We start from the raw sequence: 20,396 nt of genomic DNA on the forward strand, positions 1-20,396 counted from the left end.
CATGTAGGCTACTGTCCGGATGTCGCCTTCAACTGTCCTGCCCACGCCCATGGACAAAAAATTCACTAATATTGCAGAAAGTCTCAACAACAAAACAAAGATAACTTTAAACACACGCAAGATAAATGCAATTGAAAATAATACATACAATGTATCCAATGTACCTTTAGTAACTACACTTTTTTGAAAGTGATAATACGTCCATTCTACAGTTGCTTACATTTGTGAAACATTTTGTAAAAACTTTTTTTTATAGTAGAAGACGTCATGAAAACTGACCAGAAAAAAAATCACCTATTTTGAATGCAAGGTTAAAATTTCTGCAGCATGAATTGGTATTGAATGTTACTTTACTTTTGGTAACAAGCAAGAAAAATGTTTCTCTAGAAGAAGTCTGTCAAAAATGTATGTTTGTCCTATAACTTTATTTAAGTGCGTCAGAGCCCAGAACTAAATCATATTATTCTTCACCTGGGATTATGATTTAGTAGTATAGACTAAATACACCCCTTTTCTCTGCCTGTTCAGTCATTTTTTAAAATGTATTTATTTTGTTTTATTTCCTAATATAGCCCTGCTGTAACTGTTCTGTCAGTTACTCTCTAATCCCTCTTGTAATGACATAATAACTGTAATTTTGCATATTGTGCAATACGAACCGATACAAAGGAATAAAGGCAAAGCTATAAAACTTTTTTAAAAACATTTATTCACTTTATACATCTTTACAGTTCTTTTGATGGCAATCACAGACTATGAGGGAACAGTTTCCATCTGTACTGCCAGAGCTGGAGGGAATGCATGACGAGGGCCTGCAGGAATGTGTCATGTTTCTGTTCATGATGTGCTGCTGACAGGCTTCATACATGGTTGTCCAGCAAAGCTTCAATCATCCTTGAACTGTTTGTTATCGCAGTCGTTACCACAATGAATTTATAACCTGAGAGAAGAAAAGAGTAACTTTCATCAAAATCATTGTACCTCTAGGTCTTCGTGACTCAAAGCAACGAGTGAATTTCTCCACAAACCACAGCAACAGCAGACATTTTTTTGGTGAGGGTTTCATTTTAACTTTTGTAAAACATCATCTTGCTCCAAAGGTTAGATAGACCCTCAAAGATTTTATGAAATATTAACCCAGTCAGAGCTTTCACATCTGAAATTGCAGTCCAGCTGACTCAGAGATCTTTTGTCCTTTCAATGCAAAAAAAAAATTATACAACTGGTTGTCTCATAAAAAATGTAATACTCCCAAATTTACATTATCCAATGTGATGTTTTTGATTATTTGACCATTCTGATTTGTTTAGATCTTATTATGTTGATGACTGATTGATGAATTGATGTCAATGGTGTAACTTTCCAGTAATTTATGACAGACACAATAACACAACAATAACAAATTTTGTTTGCCCCATGGTTGTCATGTGATGCCAGGTTATTACACATCAATCATATAACACACATCATCCATTATTAACAGTAAGGATGTCTGGCAACTCCAAATAAGAAGGGAAACCTGCGTGACAGGCAAACATCTGAAAAGCAGGAGTAAAATGAGCATCAGGCCGTGTTTACCTCTCTCTCTGCCGAGGAAACGAAGGGCGGAAATCTCTGAGAAGGTGCAGCCACCGAGGAACATGACCAGTACGATGCGTTGAGCGTCACTCTTTGCTCTGACATCAGCTCCATTACCACCTAATGAGAGACAGAAAAATAACTGTCAGAGTATTTGAACTGAGAAACATTAGAGGACCGGCTCTGTGGTGACAGAGACATTGTTTTTAACAGTCCAGACAAAATTCTGGAAAACAAGCAACTTGAACCTCCAGAGGCAGCAGTGTTACTTCTACAGTTTCAGACTCAGACTTTTATTTTACATCTAAGGATGCATTGCTTGTACGACCATCTGTCCTTATAACCTCTGTCCTGTCATTTTGTAAAAGACGGAGCTACTTTGAAACCTTCCAAATGCACATGACTGAGAAAACACCGTCTTCTGAGGGGAATTTTGCAAAAGAAATCAGCTTTCACTAAACTTTCATTTCCTCAGCCGAGTTTACAGAGTGTTCCAGAAACCAGTTTACTGCAGGAAGCAGTATCTCCTCGTTAACTAACCTGTTACAGCAAATTCATGCCCATTCAGCAGCCGAGTGACTTCTTCAAGGCCTGTCCAACCGTCTCGCTCCAACACCTAAACACAACACGCCAGGAAGAACATGACAAACACACCAAGTTTCATCATGACACTGGCAGTGGAAAAAAAAGACAAAACAGTCAGATCATGTGGAGTGAGTGAGTCCTGCTGATGTGTTACCTGCTCAATGAGTTTACAGCTCAAAGGGACGTAGGCGCCGCTGAAGATGTAAGCCATGTCTCGAGGGACACGCAGGTCGTACTCTTCATCTGACTTTGGCACCTTTAAGCAAAGTATCATAATTTACTTACAGATGTTGTATAGCATTACAGAACACTGGAGTCTTTTTTTTTAAAAACATTTACCAGGTTGAGTTTTCTGCTCAGTGCTCTAAAATTGCTCTTCTTTGCCAGAGAAGAGAAGGCGTCTGTCAGCTTTCCTGGAGGAAAAATAATTGAAAACAGCAATAATGATGAAGGTCGAGACGGTTACACTAAATCACTCAGTCACATCCTGCAGATGTGAAACTGTTTTACTCCTTCACCTGCAGTTTTGTCGTTGACCAGTTTCCCCACTTTGCTCTCCATCACCGTCAGTGTTTCCCCCGGCTGCTGCTCCACCAGCAGCCCCAGCTGCCTCAGGTTGGCAAATGTGAGCAGGTGGTCCACGCCGTAGCTCTGATGAGGTCAAGCAGAGGAAATGTTGACTGAGATAGAATGATTCTGCTGCTGCTGCTGCTGCTGGATTTAACTGACTGTGATTACTGTTACGTTGTTGTCAGTCCTGTTTGTTATAATGTATGTTTATGTACCTATGCACCATGTGCTTTTCATGCTTTTCGTGCTTTTTCAACTTCCCTGAATAGTACAATTAAGTACATCTTTTAAATTGTTTTTATTCTATTCCATTTACCTATATTATCTTGGTTTTTATCCACTCACTTGTGTTTGCCCCACTGCAAAGTACAAATTGCTGAGTCTAAGATAGTGTTTTTAATTCCTCCGTGTTTTAATTTTTGGGTGTGTGAATGTGTGTCTAAGTCCATATGTATAAATGTCCTCTCTGTTTATTTTTTTTATTTTTTATCATGGAAAACACTTTGAGTGGCTTCCTGTATGAAAAGTGCTCTACATATAAAGTTTGATTGATTGATTCTTTGATCTGATCTTATCATTGTCAATAAAAGTCCATAAAAAGACCAAAAACAACAATGCATTAGTCTGTAGGTTACTTAGTGCTGTATGATCTCTCTGCCTTAAGCCCTGAGATGTGCATTGTAGTTTTTTAGTAAATGTTACAGAATCAATAAGTACATTGTATTATTCTAATATTATTCATATTTCAAGGTACTTGATATTGTCATTTTGCAGTTTATTTTTCATTGTACTGTCATTTTGCTGCTCTAACATGCTTCTGAATTCCCCAGTGTAGGACTAATAAGAATACTCCTTTATTTTTCATATAACAGCACACATTTCTGCACTTTTTTTTTTTTTTTTTTTTACACGTTTATTTCCAGAATCTTCTGCATCAAATAACTACAGGTGTAGTAAATGCCTGTCTCATGGTTTATTTGAATGAGAGACAAACAGGCACAAGTGCAAGATGAAAGTGGTGAAAACTGCTCTCACCTGTGTGAATAGTGTGAATAGAAACATAGAAAAAGTTGATTCCTTAAAACACAGGAAGTTCTTTACTTTTGTCATGAGTCCTTTCTTAACTATTTAACACAAATATAAAACAGTGTTTTATTATTTTTTTTAAAGCTGGACTGGTTTGATGTCCAGACCGTTTTGTGGCTTGACAACCTTTGGAAAACAGCATTTATTTTCATTTTCATTACTGCAAAGCTTCATTTACTCAGACACATGAGAGGCTCACCTGTAGATACTGTGCCTTCAATGACCGGAAATCTTTTGGCAGGAGACCTGAGAGAAAAACACAGACACACACAGTTATTAACACGACCTGAGGAGAATCTCACTCTGTCTCTGGAGTCACGTGTAAAGACAAATCACCGTTTTCTGTGAGAGACAGAAGACAAAGCAGCCGCAGACTTTCTATCATAGAGCCCTGCAGAAAAGAAAAAGCAAAAAAAAAGAGATATTATCATCAGTTATCATTATTATTATTTTCTAACCTCTTTCTACATAAGAATGACTCTATGTTTAACCACCTGTCTGTTGATGTGCTCCTCTATGAAGGATATACATTCACGCATTTCAAATCCCTCCAGTAACGCTAGAACACAAAACAAACCATGTGAAGGAAATGAGAACATAAAGAGATACACATAAAAAACCAATCATGTCCTGTGAGGTTGAAGCAGATTTTATCATCTGGAAACACGTGGGACTAAACCCTGAATGTCTTCTTACAGTGTTCTGTCTTCAGCAGCTCCTGGAAATCCTGCTTTGTTTTCTTCTTCATTATCGATTCGCTGGCACCGATGTCTGAAAGAGAGCGTGCTGTTCAGCTTTACTTAAAACACACCACGATCAATGTGACACCCAGTGAACTGCTGCGACACTCACGCAGGCTGAGCAGCCGGTGCTCCTGTTTTAACCCTTTCAGCTCCTCCGACACAAACGTCTTCATCTGCTTTATGTCCATCCCCCGTCGCTTCTGTGTAATTCAAGAAAAAAAAAAAAGCAAGTGCCGGTTACTTCAGTTGCCTTAGTTACGTGATTGATGAGGTGTACGACACATTTACTCACATCATACGCCGTTTGGAGGTTCCTGGCTTTCTGACTGAGGAAGCCAAAGACGTTGGAGAAATGCTCGTTCCTGATTTCGTTGAAGACCTGTAACACAGGAGTTCAGAGGGAGATTATTTTTTTTTTAAACATGGCGACAAAATAAAAAGCTGCAGCTCCGGTTTTGACCAAACCTTGTCCTGAGAGTTCAGCATGACCTTCACACTTTTGTCAGAGGAGGTGACATCAGATCCAAACTCCACACATCCTGCAGGACAAGAGAGATAAAACGACACGTGCGTACATTAAAAAAAAAAACATCTGCAACTGCAACTGTCCTGATGCAACTTCAAACTAGAATCAACCGCCTCACTCTTGGTGTCCCTCCACCACTCATACTAGTCCCAAGTTACATCCCTGTTGATCCAGTCATAGGAAAGATGAGACATTTGTGGGAAATTTTCTTATAACTGCTATGTGAAGTCTTGAGTAATGGCTAAAAAACATCTCCTGAGTTCACTGTGACCTTTGACGTTAAACCGAGTTTTTGGCAAAATTGAAGGGATTTCCTACAGGAGATCTTGAGATCTTAGGCTAAATATGATGTGTTCAGAGGCCACCATCAGTTTGACCTTTGACCTGAAGCCACCAAAGTCTAAAAAGCAAATCCTTGAGCCCTAGTGCATACTAGTTTAAAGAAGCTCCCTCAAAGCATTATGTGATATTTTGTTTGATTTTCACTTTAGACTCAAAATCAGATCAGATTTCTAACATCACGCTGTCTGTCCTCCTATTGGACACATGTTTGTTGTGGGCCGGTGCATATTCTCATTTGCCCAGGTCATAGTATTTCAAAGGAGGTTAAATCGAAAGCAACTGGACTTAGTTATTTGTCTAGGAAGACGTTTCACCTCTCATCCAAGAGGAAAAAAAAAAAGTTGTGATGCCTGGTTTTATTGTTTTCTGACCAGCAGAGGATTAAGATCAAGTGGTTTAACCTTCTTCGGGTGCTAAAATGTACTACTACACAAGAAACTTTCTGCACACTGCTTTGATACTCACCACACTTTATTCTGAATATATCATCTACCAGTCCCTCATAGACAACTTGTGAGCACAGAGGAGTGACAAAGTCCACGTCTGCAAAACACAATGACAGTGTCAGAGATCGAAACACAGCATGTTGATGCCAACCACCGAGGAACAAGATACTGAAGGTGAACTCTTACCTCTATCAATAAGAAAAACATTCCCGATTTCAGCATGACGACCTTTTGTTTCTCCCTCTTCCACCTGCTCCCTCCATGACTCGTACGTCATCTGTACCAGACAGACACAACAAGTAACGATACTTCAATCTTCATCATGCATGTTTCAAACTGCAGCATTAATATTTTCTTCAATCACTTGTGTCCAGTCTCTGCTCATACTGCACCTTGGCACATCGACCAATCCCGTAGAGCTTTGAGAACGGCCCGTAAACAGAGTGAAGGAGGTGCAGAGCGCTGCCGGCCGTCCTCACCCACCGCTGGTCCCCTGCCTGTCAAAATAAAGCTTTATTTGAATTAAATAAATACATACTGATGCACCTGTGCTGGGTTTTCAGTGTTAGAGTTTAATTTTACCTATTTAATCAATTAATTCTCTACAGTTTGCCAACATCTCATAACAATAAAATGATTATCAAATGATTTACCAATTCTCAAAATGAGTTGTCACTTTACTAAATATAATCAACTATTCAAGTGAGTCCATTTCTTTTGTGTCTTTACCAGGAAGTTATCTCGAAAAAATTCAGGCAACTCCAGACTAATGATGTCATCGTCAAGAGGGAGGAGGTAGAAAGCCCACTCATCAGTGGTCACATCTGTGGGGGGGCACAAACACGTCAAATAGTCTTCATTCACACTGATCAGAGCGTCTTAAACAGAAAGTGAAGCAGGATGCTCACCACCGAAGATCCCCTGCTCCTCCAGCACCGCCTCACACGCATAGAACTGGACAACACAAGAGGGTCAGCAGGTCAATATACAGCACTTGATCTGAAACCGATCAAAGCAGCATGTGAAAACATCGGCAGAGATGGGAAATACCTTCTGAGGGGTGAAGATGATCTTGTATCTCCTATATTTTCCTGCTGCCTTGTCTGCGTTGGCCACATCTGGAATAAGATGGAATCCAGAATGAAACACACCTGAACTCACCTCATACAATTAACCAATACTTCACAATTTGGATGACACTAAAAAAGCTACAGAGGTTTAATAAGATCAAATGTTACTGAGTTTTGGTGTTTTCCACAACAGAAAACTTCCAACGCCACTCACCACATATCCACTTGACAGTTTGTATTCTTGGCCGGATCAGGAAACACAGCCTATGACAGAGTAATACCACATTGTTTGTGCAGTTACACTGGGCATTTGTGTGTGTGTGTGTTTGAGATCGGATTATTAGAGGTATGAAGATGTGCTCACTGATCTGAGGTGCTGATAATAGGTTTGTATTCCACTTTGTAGAGTTTGTCGACTTCATGTTGCTGCAAGAAGAAAAAAAAGAAAGACAAATGTTTGAAGAAGCCACCGGACCTGTAAGTCGGGGGAAGCTTAGCATCATCTGGTGACGCTCACCTTTAGTGTTGACACATTTGCTATACGATCCAGCGGGCTCATCAAGTCCGCCTCAATGAACAGGTCCTTCTTCCCTGGCAGCTGTGTGATGAAGAGAGGAAGAAAGTAGAATTAAGGAAAACAATCAATCTACACAATCGCAAAACACAGAAAGGATTCTCTGTCCATCTAAATCAACAAATGACTAAAGCTCATGTCTTAGTCTGTCCAATGATCCTTTCTGGCTTCTCCTCTTTCCATTTTATGTCCCCAAGTCTATTGTTTTTTCTAAAAGTAGCTCCATAGCATGCACTTGTATCATAGCCTCAGACTGCCAGCTGTTTAAAAAAGGCTGGCGCTACACAGATAATATTTGGGGGACTCTTTCCTGCAGCAGATTAATCCACATTTAGTGTTTTAGTGAGTATTTATGAGATTTGTTCACAATGATGATTATTAATTTTGATAATGAAATGAATTAAGATAAAGCAAAAAAAAAAAAACTGCACAATATCACCAGATGTGTACTTTAAATGTTTTGTTTTTTGTTTTTTTTAATGTTACACATTCACTTGTGGGTGTGGTCATAAATGCAACATCTGCTTTGCAATGGCTGCCTCATACCTGCACATCATCCTTGCACTGTAATTAAGAGTGAAGACATTCTGTTTTGATTTCTATTTTGGGAACTGTCATCGTTTTAGTCAGTGTGTTACAATGATGACACTCTACATTACAACATGCCAGTCATACTGCTGCTGGTGTGTCTGCAGTAGTATCAAGGCTTGGAAGCCAGTCGTGCCCGTGTAAAGCAGTGACATGCTACTGTGGCCTGCACTCACCTGTTCCAGCAGGTAGATGAGCTGATCTCTGGCCAGCCTCTTGAGCAGGGAGAAGTCAGGGAGCTCCGGGGAGTCTCTCCTGGCACTGTGAGCCATGCTGGGCCACGACAGGGGCAGGACGACGGCCACTCATCCACTTGTCCACAAACACAGTACAACAACTCACTTACTGATTCAGGAACAGAAAGTGTAGTGACAGAGAAGCGACAAGCAAAAGAGCCACACAGACGATAAAATATGTGCTGGGGTTTAACCGAACAGCTCGGTTAGCTTGAAGGCTAAAAACACATCCTCCACCTCAAACAGATGTACAAAGATTAGAGTCAAACACCTGACGCTGATATGTAAATAGCTACACAAAACTATCTTACAAATAACAGCATATAAACTGCAATGTCTGTGCAAATATTTTTAAAAGGGCGTTAAGCTGAATATTAGCATCTACCTGCTTCCGTAGCTGATGAAGCGGAACTGCTGACATCATCCACTGTTTCCCCCCGGACACTAAAACCAACACACAGCGCCGCCTCAGCAAAGATCGCTGCACTTGACGTTTGTGTTGTTATGTGATTATCAGTCAGTCACTACGTGTAATTTGGCACCATGGATTCAGACTCGGTTTTGTTGATAGAAACAGTAAATTTTGCCGCAGAAAAGCATCGTAACCAGCGACGTAAAGACGCAGACGGAACTCCGTACATCAACCACCCCATCGGTAGGTAAAAGTGAGGAGAACCAACTAATTTAAACAAACAACCAAACAAAACGCGTTTCAAAAGAGCAGTGTATTGTGCCAGGAGTTTTTTTTTCTTCATATAAATACAGTGATGCCTTCAGATGCTGCTCGTAAATCTGTCAGTTTGTATTACACTTTGGCTTTGTGGAGTAGTCTGGTGCAAGTTAATGTAAGTCATGAAACAGTAAAACTAAGTTAAATTGTATCATAGTTGTAGGTAAAAGCTGAACATATGTTGAAGGTGAAATTGCATTTTAGTCACAAAATAGTTTTCATGATACTCAGAGGTACTCCACATAACCATAAAGGGCATGTGCAACATAAATGCATAATGGGTTAAAAATGGGTTTACATTTTGCTTTGTACAGTAAAATTCAGTGCTCTGTGTGCAGTCTTGGTGCCAGTGTTTGCCAACCTTTTAATGGCTATTAAAATTGTAGTTAATACACAGCTAAGTTTAGTAGTTTACTATATCATGCTTCTTGTCTGAGTCATGCTGTCCGGGACGTAAATTGACCCTGACTTTCCTGACAGCAGCTGAAAACAGTGACATGTCTTGTTGTCTTTCTGCTTGTAAGGAGTAGCAAGAATCCTCAGCCATGAAGGAGGCGTCACAGACGTTGAGGTTTTGCAGGTATGTTGTTATCACAGTGCCAGTGTTGACTCAGTGTGGAGTACATTCCTTGCGTTGCTGAACTTGTGCGTTGTCTCTGTGTGTGTCTGTCCCTCCCTGCAGGCGGCTCTGCTTCACGACACAGTGGAGGACACAGACACCTCTCCTGAAGAGCTCGAGGCAAAGTTTGGACCGACCGTGGCTCGAATCGTTGCGGAAGTGACGGATGACAAAAGTTTGCCCAAGCAGGAGAGGAAGCGTCTGCAGGTGGAACACGCGCCTCACCGCAGCCGCCAGGCCAAACTGGTCAAACTGGCTGATAAACTGTACAACCTGAGAGACGTGAACCGCTGCACACCTGTCGGTCAGCACCTGTTTGTCACTGCTCTAATGCTAATGCTAACTGCTCCACAATCTGTACATGACTTGATCAAGCAGGATTTTGTCAAAGTTATGTTTGTTTTAGAGCTGCAAATTGTACTTGGTTACTGCACTTTTTCACTCTGTGTGTGTTTCTTTGGCAGGCTGGTCAGCTGAGCGGGTCCAGGAGTATTTTGTGTGGGCCAGTAAGGTGGTGAACGGTCTGAAAGGAACCAATCCTGTTCTGGAGGAGAAGCTGGAGGAGCTGTTCAGACAGAGAGGAGTTCAGCTCTGACAACACAACACTGCACTTTATTTAAAGGACAAATAAATCACTTTTTCATATAAAGTTGTGTGGCCTTTCATTTGTTATTCCATATTTTTGAGGTAAATTGAGGGTATGTTAAAAGTAATGTGAGCTATTTTGTTCAGCCTATGAATTAGTGGCTTGAATACAGGACACTGCTGAATTTTATGCCAATAACCAAAATACAGAGGTTGATTCACTCTCAATGCAAACACAGGATTGTTCTTGACACTGGAAGGAAAACAATATTGCATTGGAGCACTTTCCAGTGCCAAGAAGTTTCTCAGTTTAAGTTACAAGACACATTTATGAAGTCACTTGCTGAACATCCTGTCTATGACTATATTTAAAAATATATCACTCTATTTTTGTGAAATCTTTATATCCTCTGGAATTATTAACATGGGGACAATCTACATATTTCATATTTTAGATATGCATATGGTTGAATAAGAAATTGGCTGAAATGGAAAAGTATGATGCTTTTACATGTAGGCTACAGATAAGTAAAGCTTAAACATTGAGTAGACTAACTGATACTTGGTTAAAAAACAAACATATATTTTGATCATTTTTGTTTTTCTCAAACATATGACACAACAGCTCTTTAAATATGAGGATTTGATGCTTTCCCCTTTAATTATTTTGTATGTTTTAATGAATGAATGTATTTATTTGGTTAACCGAGCTATCAATCAATGAATGAAGAATAAAAAAAATCGATCCATAGTAAAACAATAATTACATAGAGAGGACTGTTACTTTTTAACGCTTCAACTTGACTCTGTAATTTGGTAAAACTGTTAATACCGTATGACTCAGTGTGAGGTTTATTATCTGTTGTCTTACTGAGCGGAACCATGAATCGCGTTTGTCGTCGGAACAAATCCACTTCCTGTCCGTCACAGTTTGTTAAACTTCCGTTTCAGGCACAACGACGACGAGCTTAGCTAATTTCGTCCAAGTTGAAAGACTCGATTTTGTTTTCATCCAGCTGATACCGTCGACCGGGCAGTCATGTCTAGTCGTGAAGCCCTCAACATGAAGCTGCCGCCGATCCAGTCGACGGCCGGCGCCGTGCCGGTCCGCAACGAGAAGGGTGAGAGGAGGCGGCTAGCCGCGGGCTAAGCTAGCGGCTAACAGGGCTGCTGCTAACATTGTTTTCACCAAGATGAAACATGACGGGTTCAGTTGAAAAAAACTATTAAAAATCAAATATATGGCCAAAAGTAATTGGTTATTTTATTTGTTTCTACCGTGTAACGTAGTATGACTAACTAACTAACTCAAACAACAGCTTGTATGAAGTGAAGTCAGTTCAGTACATGTTAGTGCTGCTTCACAGGATCCTGAACATCAACATAAACTACAACCATAAAAGCTGAACCAACTGTTCTCTGACACCCTATAAACAACTAAATAATCAACAAAAATATTTGGGTGTAATTAATATCTTTCTGGTCAACAATTATGGAGGATGTAACATATCAGGATAATGTCTCAGTAACAACCCAAAACCATGATGTAATGACGTGTAAATGTCAAGTAATACAACTTGCATTTTGAGATACAGTCTGTGGCTACTACTAAAAGTACTGTAAGTTATGTTACTCACATTGATTTACTTACATTATAGGTATGTGTGGTTCCTGGTTTTGAGCACATTTATAGTTGGACTCTATACAAAATACACATGCGTATGAATAGGAATGTAAAAGATCTGGAACAATTGTTTTTGTCTGTTAAACCTCTTACGTATTATCATAAAATTTCCATTACATTTACCCAGAGCCCAAAGTGATTTCACTTAGCCACTGGTCTTAACCCACCAGACACTCAACAGCCAGGGATCAAGATCCAGAGACAGATGATGGTCCTCATAACTGAGTCAATGGAACCAGATTCTTTCTCAATTTTTCAATGATTAATGATTAAGTTGTTGTCAAAAATTTTAGTGTTCGTTTTGAAAACATAGAAAGTGTTTCCAGGGAAACGTCCAGTTGCTAGCTGTTGCTCTGAGTAGTAATGCATAATGATGGTGTCTTTGGTAAAACCGAACCCATTTGATTGAAAAACAAATGTAACATTTTTAAGACCAAACTCACATTAGATGTGTCTTCATTTGCCAGGTGAGCTCTCGATGGAGAAGGTGAAGGTGAAGAGGTACGTGTCAGGTAAACGACCTGACTATGCACCGATGGAGTCGTCAGATGAGGAAGAGGAGGACTTCCAGTTTGTGAAGAAGGGAAAGGAAATGGAGCAAGAAGTGGAGCTGGAGGAAGAGGATGTCTCTGACCCACGTCTCAAACGTCTGCTCAACCGTGTCTCTGAAGACGTCGAGGAGAGGTACAGCTCCGCTCTTACCGTTTGATTGCAGATTGAAGTTGAAACTATTACTAAACATTTTGTTACTGAAATGCTATTTCAACCTCTTCGTCCTCAGGCTTGCGAGACACAGACAGATCGCAGAGCCTGAAGTTGTTGCTGAGAGCAGTGAGGACTCTGACGAGGGCACGTGGCACCCAGAGCGTGAGGAGAGCAGTGAGGAAGAGGAGGAAGAAGAGGAAGAAGTGGATGATGAGGTGAGGTGCTATCTGTCTGTGTGTCTGCCACTGAACAAAACTGAACAAACTCTTGTAAATTATATCAAACAGAGTTTGTAATGTTGTGTCTGTCATCGTGTGCAGGAAATTGAGAGGAGGCGAGCGATGATGCGGCAGCGAGCCGTAGAGCGAAAGAATGAAGATATGGAGATAATGGAGGTGGAGGAAGAAGGGAAGTCGGGGGAGGAGTCCGAGTCCGAGTCTGAATATGAAGAATACACCGACAGCGAGGACGAGGCAGAGCCGCGACTCAAACCCGTCTTCATTCGCAAGTATGAACTCAAACAACCAAACCTGTTTCCATAAACAGAAACAATCTGACTCATAAATGCTTCTGTCATTTTCTTCCTCACCAACGTGTGTTTGCATCACAGGAAAGACAGAGTCACGGTGGCGGAGCGCGAAGCAGAGGAGCTGAAGCAAAGAGAGCTGGAGGCCGAGCTCAAGAAGCAGGCGGAGGAGCGACGGCGCTACACCCTCAAGATCGTGGAGGAGGAGGCCAAGAAGGAGTTTGAGGAGAATAGACGAACGCTGGCTGCTCTGGACGCTCTGGACACTGACGGGGAGAACGAGGAGGAAGAATACGAAGCCTGGAAAGTCAGAGAGCTGAAACGCATCAAGAGGGACAGAGAGGCCAGAGAAACGTGAGTAGAACACCGCACGAAACGGCTCCTAAAGATATAAGCTCCACTAATCGAGTGATGAATTAACGAGCGGTGTTTGTCCTCAGCATGGAGAAGGAGAAGGCTGAAATCGACAGATTCCACAGCCTGACGGAGGAGGAGCGCAGGGCCGAGCTCCGCAACGCAGGGAGACAGGTCACCAACAAGGCCTCCAAGGGCAAATACAAGTTCCTCCAGAAGTACTACCACAGAGGAGCTTTCTTCATGGTAGGTCACTGCAGAGGGCGATTCACTTTGGTCTGACAACGTATATGTCTCCCGCTACACTACGCCAGCTAAAGGTTCAGGCTCTGAATTTGTATTGATTAAATAGACTACAGCAGCGTGTCGGCCGATAAGTGTGTAGAAACTGCAAATGCTTGTGAAGTTTGGGATTTAGAAACATGTTTGTCCACCAGGGAGCAGCGACAACTGTAAAATACTCTGCTCACCTCAGTAATCGGTCAGCGCGGTTTTGTTCATTTTATTTTTTGAGATTGGTGAAGGAGCTTCTAAAGTTGAATTTGATGAGAAGATGGTGAACATTTATTTATTTGAAAGGGACAATACACATTAATACACATCAGTCAGTATATAAATGTGCCAGAGTTAGCAAGCCTGCTAATTTACATCTGTAGTCCCTTGGCAGGTAATAGACAAAAAAGAATAAGATATCACTGGTCTGTCACTGTTACTAACTTGTGGTTTGTGTTACAGGATGAGGAGGAGGACGTGTACAAGAGAGACTTCAGCGCACCCACTCTGGAGGACCACTTCAACAAAACCATCTTACCCAAAGTTATGCAGGTGAGCTGCTGCTTCTCCTTGTATTTCACACAATACTGGACTAAAGGCAACACATGCTGACTTTTATTGATATTTCTGTAGCAAAACATACATGATCAATCACACACTTGAAACGTAAAGCTTGAGATCCAAGTTTGTCAAAATATTTTTTTTAAGTTCTTAAGTTTGCTACAGTTTCTACGTGCTGTGTGATGAATTAACCCTTTAAAAGTATAAGAGTCTTATTCAGGCAAAACACATTAGAGTTGCGTATATGACAAACAGCATGCTGGCATCTTAAATTTGCCATTTTTTTGAAACATGTTCATATATTATCTACTTATTTTAATGTTTTTCCAAAACTATAGAACTAATATTTTGTTTATAATACTGGGACAAATAATTAATAGATAATTTATTCTGTGTGGTGTCACTTTCCCATCTCATCATCCACCTTTTCAATCTTATTCAGGACAATTTAATCTATTATGATATACAGTTTACATTGGAGGCTACATTAAGTTTTCTGATTTGACCTGTTTGTGGTTTGTTTTTGCCCCTAAAAGGTCAAAAACTTTGGTCGGTCTGGACGCACCAAGTACACCCATCTGGTGGACCAGGACACCACATCCTTCGACTCGGCCTGGGCTCAGGAGAGTGCTCAGAACAGCAAGTTCTTCAAGCAGAAGGCGGCAGGCGTGAGGGACGTGTTTGACAGACCCACAGTGCAGAAGAGGAAGACTTAAGATGCAGCGCCGACTTCATCAGGCCACACTGCAGCTTCAGTGTCCGAGCTGCATCCTGCCGACTCCCAGGATGCTCAGTCTCTTCCCAGGACTTTATGTTGTGGAGCAAAAGCAGCGAATAGACTGATCCCACCTCTGAACGTTTTTTTTTATTTTTATTAATCTGACATAAAGGTGCACAACATTAAAGTGTTGGCTCCTCAAACTAGTTTTCAGTTTGTTTTCACATGGTTGTCATGTGGAGTTTTGTAAAAAGACGAGGAAAAATCTTAGCAAGATCAGCTTTGTCCTTAAGAGTCGTATCCTTGGTGAACAAACGTCATCACACCCCGATACCTCCTTCAGTTTTACAGCAAAGTCATTTTGTAAATATCAGCTTGTAACATTTACTACGGAAATTAATGTGGTGATTCTCCATTTATGTTAACGTGCAAGTGTTGTCACTTGATTTGTTTGCAAATAAAATCTGTATTTTCAACCTCTAAACATTTCTACAGCTTCAAACAAGTAGTCAAAGAGGCAGGGCAAAGTCAATTTTTATTTAAAAAAAAAAAGAAAAAAGATTTGGAGGTAAAGATTACACCAGTTATACCACTGAGACCAGTTCAGTCCCACTGACCCGACTGAACCTCAGCTAAAAAAAAAAGTGAAGCAGTCCATTGTGTCAATGTTGTTTGTTCAGTTGGTGAGAGCCACCAGAGCCTCCACCACGTTCCCCATGTGTTCCCTCAGACTGCGCTCTGCCACGGACCTCGAGATCTCCATCTCCGACATCTGCAGCAACACAGAATAAAATTACAACTTTAACCTTAACACAAAGTGCTCACACTGACAAACTGATTATAAAAATGGCCAGAGCAGAAACTAACAAATTACAATACTATTGATTATCTAGTATGCAACAACATTCACAAGTGACAGTGTTTGCTGCAGGTCTGATGGGACTTAGGATGCTTACATTTAACTGGAAATTAACACCTTTAGTTTAGAGCTTTGAAATACTACAAACAATACGTCTACAGCAAGAAAGATGAACTTTTATTAATTGCATTTCAGGTTTTTAACTATCTAATGTCCCTGTTGATTATTAAATTGATTATAGTGCTTAAAAAATGGTAGATTACTTGGAATCCCTGCAGTAAAGTTATAGAAACATTCCTAGAAGAGAGAGCCTGCTGTAGCAGCAGATTAATGCCCATGGTTTTGGTATGAAACGCTCTTATCATGCTGCTTTAACATGGTGTCCAAACACTGTACCAGTAATTTGTGTGGCTTTAACATCACTAGAAAATCACATCCCAACAAATACATCCCAGGACGTCTTGAGTGAAAAACTTACAATTAGTTCTACGTCCTCCTTCTTGATGGTGACTTTGGCCAACTCCTTTTCTCTGAAAACATAAAACCAAGACAAACATTTTATTATTAAACTGACCACTGAACATCAGGATGTTGTAAGATGAAAGATCTCCAGAAAACCACTCAGTCTGCTGATTACAGATATTATTTGCCTTCTCATAGTTACCTCTGCTTTGTCTGAGATCGTATTACACATAACACATTGTCAGAGGGTCAATACCAATCTTACCTTTCTTGTTTGGCTTTCTGTTCTCGTGACCTTCTGTCCCCGATCACTGACATCGCCTGAAAGAACAAACACCGTTACTCATTTAAATCACTTCCACAGTTTCTTTCACTTCAAGTTTTTCTGATTTCATAGGCATACAGGGGGATTTATTACCCTTCTATCATAAATCAATAAGGATTACAAGGTCTGGGACTGTTTATCATGAGCATTCATTTTCTTATATTACTGCTGGTAATCATCATTCAAATATAAGTAATTCATCATTCAAACAAACTGCATCTGTAGCAGTGGCAGCAGAACACGGAGATAATAAATTAATAAGGTCAGTGACGGGTTAAAATCAATTTTGTAAAGATCTTTATTTTACTAGATAATTTTACTTGAACCAGTAAAGAGAGAACACTATCTTGATCTTGATTTACAAATATAAGACGTCATCTTTTTAAATACCTTTTAACCATTTCCCTCTGATCTGATTTGTATGGTTGGTTGGCTTTGCCCGAGACGTCAGCCTCAGTCGTGGTCAGGACTGTTTGCTGTTGTTCACTGTGCTCATTTCATTTGTAGTAATAACTAGATGACTTGCTTATCAAGCTATGCTGAGACATTCTTCTTGCATGTGTGAAGTTAAAGACTATCACTGACAGCAAATGTGCTTTATAACAAAGCCGTATACAGATATAGCTAGTTAGTTAGCCACTGAGCTAATCGTTGCCCACACAACCACAAACAAAAGCTAAATGCTCTTTTACATCTAATTAACAAGTAGTAAGTGGAGACTTAATGAGGCTGGACGGGTGAACTCTTCACATGGGCCGGGACCGGCGGCGATGAGCGGACAGTGAAGGCAGCAGCGGCCGCATGTTTCCGGGCTGACGTTAACGTGAGCCGGCAGCGCTCACCGTTTCCAGGTCGGAGCTGGAGATTTCCTTCTCCTCCGCGTAGTCCGTGACTCTCTCCAGGTCCGCGGCCCCGCTGTCATGTTTTCGGGGCTTTTCCACCGGTTTCCCGGTGCAGTTTTCCTCCGCTTCCAGGTCCAAATCGACGTCTCCCTCGGCCGCCATGTTTGCTCCAGTGAGGCCGGAACAAAAAGAAAGGTTCCTCCAAACGTCGGACGTAAAACGAGGTAGTACCGGATGTGAAGCAGAGTTTTTATTTTATTTTATTTATTTATTTTATTTTATTTTATTTTTACAATATCCTGTTTGTGGTAAAAAGTTATATTTGCACAGCTATTTAACATTTTGAGGTTTTTACTTTACTTGAGTATTTTCATTTTATGCTATTTGCGTTATTGATTACTTATCAGATGCAGATTGCAGGTGTGTCTCTTTCCTTTACAGAAACTGTGTCCAAATTTGGATTAGCCTATTACCAACATGATGTTCTGAGCTATTTTCTACAATATTTACTTTTTGTAAAGTTTGGAGCATCTTTAGACATCAATCAGTGAGAAGTTTATGAGAGAAGTGTTCACGGCCACTTACCAGTAGTTATTCGGTGACATTGATGTTGGATTAATTGTGGTTAATTTCCAGAATTAACCATTAACGAACATTCAGATATAAATTTAACTATTTAAAAAAAAACAGCACAAGGCTGAATTTGCATTGCGTTTGTTGAATGTGCTATGGTTTTTGCACCACGCATGTCAAATTAGTGAAGTTATAGTGGGTTGAGCTCTCAGGGCCACCATGCTCAAGACCTTCATCCGAATCAATTATGGATTAATCTAAAGGTTTAAGAAAATACAGTCTATTAATATGCATGCATTGCAGTGCATGTATATCTTCTTATTGTTTTAGAGCGGAAAAAGACAATAAGTGGATTATTTGGTCTTTTAACTGTCCGGATTACTGCATGGCATGCTCTGTTTTCCTCTGACTTCTATTCCTGTCTCTTATAAGAGGTTTACAGCACTTTAATGCAAATAGCCTTTCAACCACTGTAACAGATTTCCTCTGTCTCTTGACTTTTCCAGGCCTTCCGTGTGCTTGAGCTTTTTCAATCCACCGACTGTAATCAGATTAAAGGAAAGAGAAACCCTCGAGGACTGAAAACCACATCAGCGCTCTCAGGTGTCCATGCTTTCATCCTTCAGGACATGTAAGTGGTCATGGGTGGTTGGAGGAATGGCGCTGGGGCTGGAGGGACATGGTTGTCATCACACCAACCCCTTCATCCTGCTCTATGACTGATGGCTGTCTGACTGTGTGGAGACCCAATTCCCTCAGGCCTCAGCGACAGGATGACAGGACACTGGCTTTGGCCTCAGGTAAGACCCTGCAGGACGCAACTGTTGTTTTTTGGTGAAGGTGCAAGATGCTAGGATGACAAAAGCTTAGTTCAAGGTGCTTAACATCAGCATAGAGAAGGAAATAACACTCAGGTGAGAGCTACGTAGTTCCAAGCTTGAGGAAACAAGTTATAACTAAGACCACTTTAAAGTTGGTTTTCAACGTGGAAATAGTAGTGATCTGAAATCAGTTTGTTACAGAGAGCAGTGTGTTGACGAACTAGCAGGTCACTACAGCGGAGGCATACCTCTGTGTTAGAAATTCAATCAGGTTTTTCCTGGTTGTTGGCCTCTATTTGCATGCTCATGTGAGGATTCTAGCTGCGAAATTGATTGATTGATTGAATTTGAATTTGTTGTTTAAATGTTACATATATATATATAGTGTATATATATATATATATATATATATATATGTTACATTTAAAGTTGACAGTTGATTAGTTGATTAACATAATGCAGGGAAGATGTGCAGTTAGTGTCCATATCCATATGTTTTCTCATATGTGCTGAATCAAAAGAAGCAGTTCAAAAATCTGAGTTATTAGTTAGTTAGTTTGGACATATACTGTAAACTCACACAGTAATGATTTAATAGATACAAAAAAAAAGTTTTCCTGAAAGATCAGTGTCAGTGTCATTTTTATTCTGATGCTGGTGTCAGACCAATAAAAACATGAACCTCTCTCCATTATTGCATCAGGTGAAATCTGGACTCTATTAATAATCTGTCCCACTGTGACAGTGAGAGCAGGTTGTCCACTCATTCATGACACATCCATGTATGAATGGGTACATTGTATTTCTATGGGAAGGACAATTATTGCTTGTAACTGAATCATCTACAACTCCCAACGTTATATTTACCCACTGAAACAGGTTAAGAAAAACAATGCTGGCCAAAAACCGTTACTCTAGTTTTGCTCAAATTGAGTCCTAAATGATTGATGAATGGATCATTTTTTGTGTCCTTTAAAGAAAAAAAAAACAAGGCCTGGACTTTAGCCAACTATTATTGCGCAAGCCTATTGAAACCATAGATTGAGTGCTTTCGCTCAAGCGGAGATTTGCATCCGCTAATTTGCCTTTGTTTGTTCTCTTTGGCACTTCCTCCTCTCCCACAAGGCAGCAGCAATTATCTAAGAGTGAAAGGGGCCCCCAGGAATGCTGGGCCACGGCGGCCTGGACCGCTCACAGCAACACGTGTTGATCACAGGGACTCAGAGCTGGTTTACACCTACACATGGTGGAGGGAATAATCCAAAGTGAGATTAGAGACCTGATGTGAAACTGTGAAATTTATTTTTCCTGAAATCTGTATTCAAGTATTGAAAAAGAAACATCTCTTGATGTAACATAATTAACACTATGTCGATATGACTAAGCTATAGGCTTAATAAAGTCTTTTTTTCCCC

The 20,396-nt window shown here is 40.4% G+C and overlaps 4 protein-coding genes across 4 annotated transcripts; 2 read left to right on the forward strand and 2 right to left on the reverse strand.

The window, feature by feature from the left end:
• Positions 1 to 700: 700 nt before the first annotated feature.
• vps33b (VPS33B late endosome and lysosome associated) lies at positions 701 to 8,777 on the reverse strand. The gene is made up of 24 exons (XM_083992323.1): positions 8,730 to 8,777; positions 8,285 to 8,420; positions 7,464 to 7,544; positions 7,311 to 7,372; positions 7,161 to 7,210; positions 6,927 to 6,994; positions 6,785 to 6,830; positions 6,606 to 6,700; positions 6,269 to 6,373; positions 6,063 to 6,153; positions 5,896 to 5,973; positions 5,028 to 5,101; positions 4,855 to 4,941; positions 4,672 to 4,762; positions 4,516 to 4,590; positions 4,314 to 4,378; positions 4,156 to 4,210; positions 4,019 to 4,065; positions 2,682 to 2,814; positions 2,503 to 2,576; positions 2,318 to 2,419; positions 2,119 to 2,194; positions 1,579 to 1,698; positions 701 to 940 (listed from the first exon to the last, which is right to left on the reverse strand). The coding sequence occupies exons 2-24, from the start codon at positions 8,378 to 8,380 to the stop codon at positions 861 to 863; spliced, it is 1,851 nt and encodes a 616-aa protein (XP_083848449.1). The 5' UTR covers positions 8,381 to 8,420; positions 8,730 to 8,777; the 3' UTR covers positions 701 to 860.
• A 20-nt stretch (positions 8,778 to 8,797) lies between these two features.
• Positions 8,798 to 10,368, forward strand: hddc3 (HD domain containing 3). The gene is made up of 4 exons (XM_083992335.1): positions 8,798 to 8,999; positions 9,599 to 9,654; positions 9,757 to 9,997; positions 10,158 to 10,368. Exons 1-4 carry the CDS (start codon positions 8,888 to 8,890, stop codon positions 10,286 to 10,288), a joined length of 540 nt encoding a protein of 179 aa, XP_083848461.1. The 5' UTR covers positions 8,798 to 8,887; the 3' UTR covers positions 10,289 to 10,368.
• An 836-nt stretch (positions 10,369 to 11,204) lies between these two features.
• mfap1 (microfibril associated protein 1) lies at positions 11,205 to 15,500 on the forward strand. Its single transcript, XM_083994325.1, has 8 exons — positions 11,205 to 11,399; positions 12,430 to 12,646; positions 12,744 to 12,882; positions 12,988 to 13,175; positions 13,278 to 13,547; positions 13,634 to 13,793; positions 14,283 to 14,372; positions 14,918 to 15,500. The coding sequence occupies exons 1-8, from the start codon at positions 11,318 to 11,320 to the stop codon at positions 15,095 to 15,097; spliced, it is 1,326 nt and encodes a 441-aa protein (XP_083850451.1). The 5' UTR covers positions 11,205 to 11,317; the 3' UTR covers positions 15,098 to 15,500.
• Positions 15,501 to 15,615: 115 nt separating this feature from the next.
• On the reverse strand, positions 15,616 to 17,775 carry hypk (huntingtin interacting protein K). Its single transcript, XM_083994339.1, has 4 exons — positions 17,588 to 17,775; positions 16,686 to 16,741; positions 16,437 to 16,488; positions 15,616 to 15,871 (listed from the first exon to the last, which is right to left on the reverse strand). Exons 1-4 carry the CDS (start codon positions 17,747 to 17,749, stop codon positions 15,776 to 15,778), a joined length of 366 nt encoding a protein of 121 aa, XP_083850465.1. The 5' UTR covers positions 17,750 to 17,775; the 3' UTR covers positions 15,616 to 15,775.
• Positions 17,776 to 20,396: the final 2,621 nt, after the last annotated feature.

Source organism: Trachurus trachurus (genome assembly GCF_905171665.1).
Source record: "Trachurus trachurus genome assembly, chromosome: 3".
NCBI classification, from domain to species: Eukaryota; Metazoa; Chordata; class Actinopteri; order Carangiformes; family Carangidae; genus Trachurus; species Trachurus trachurus.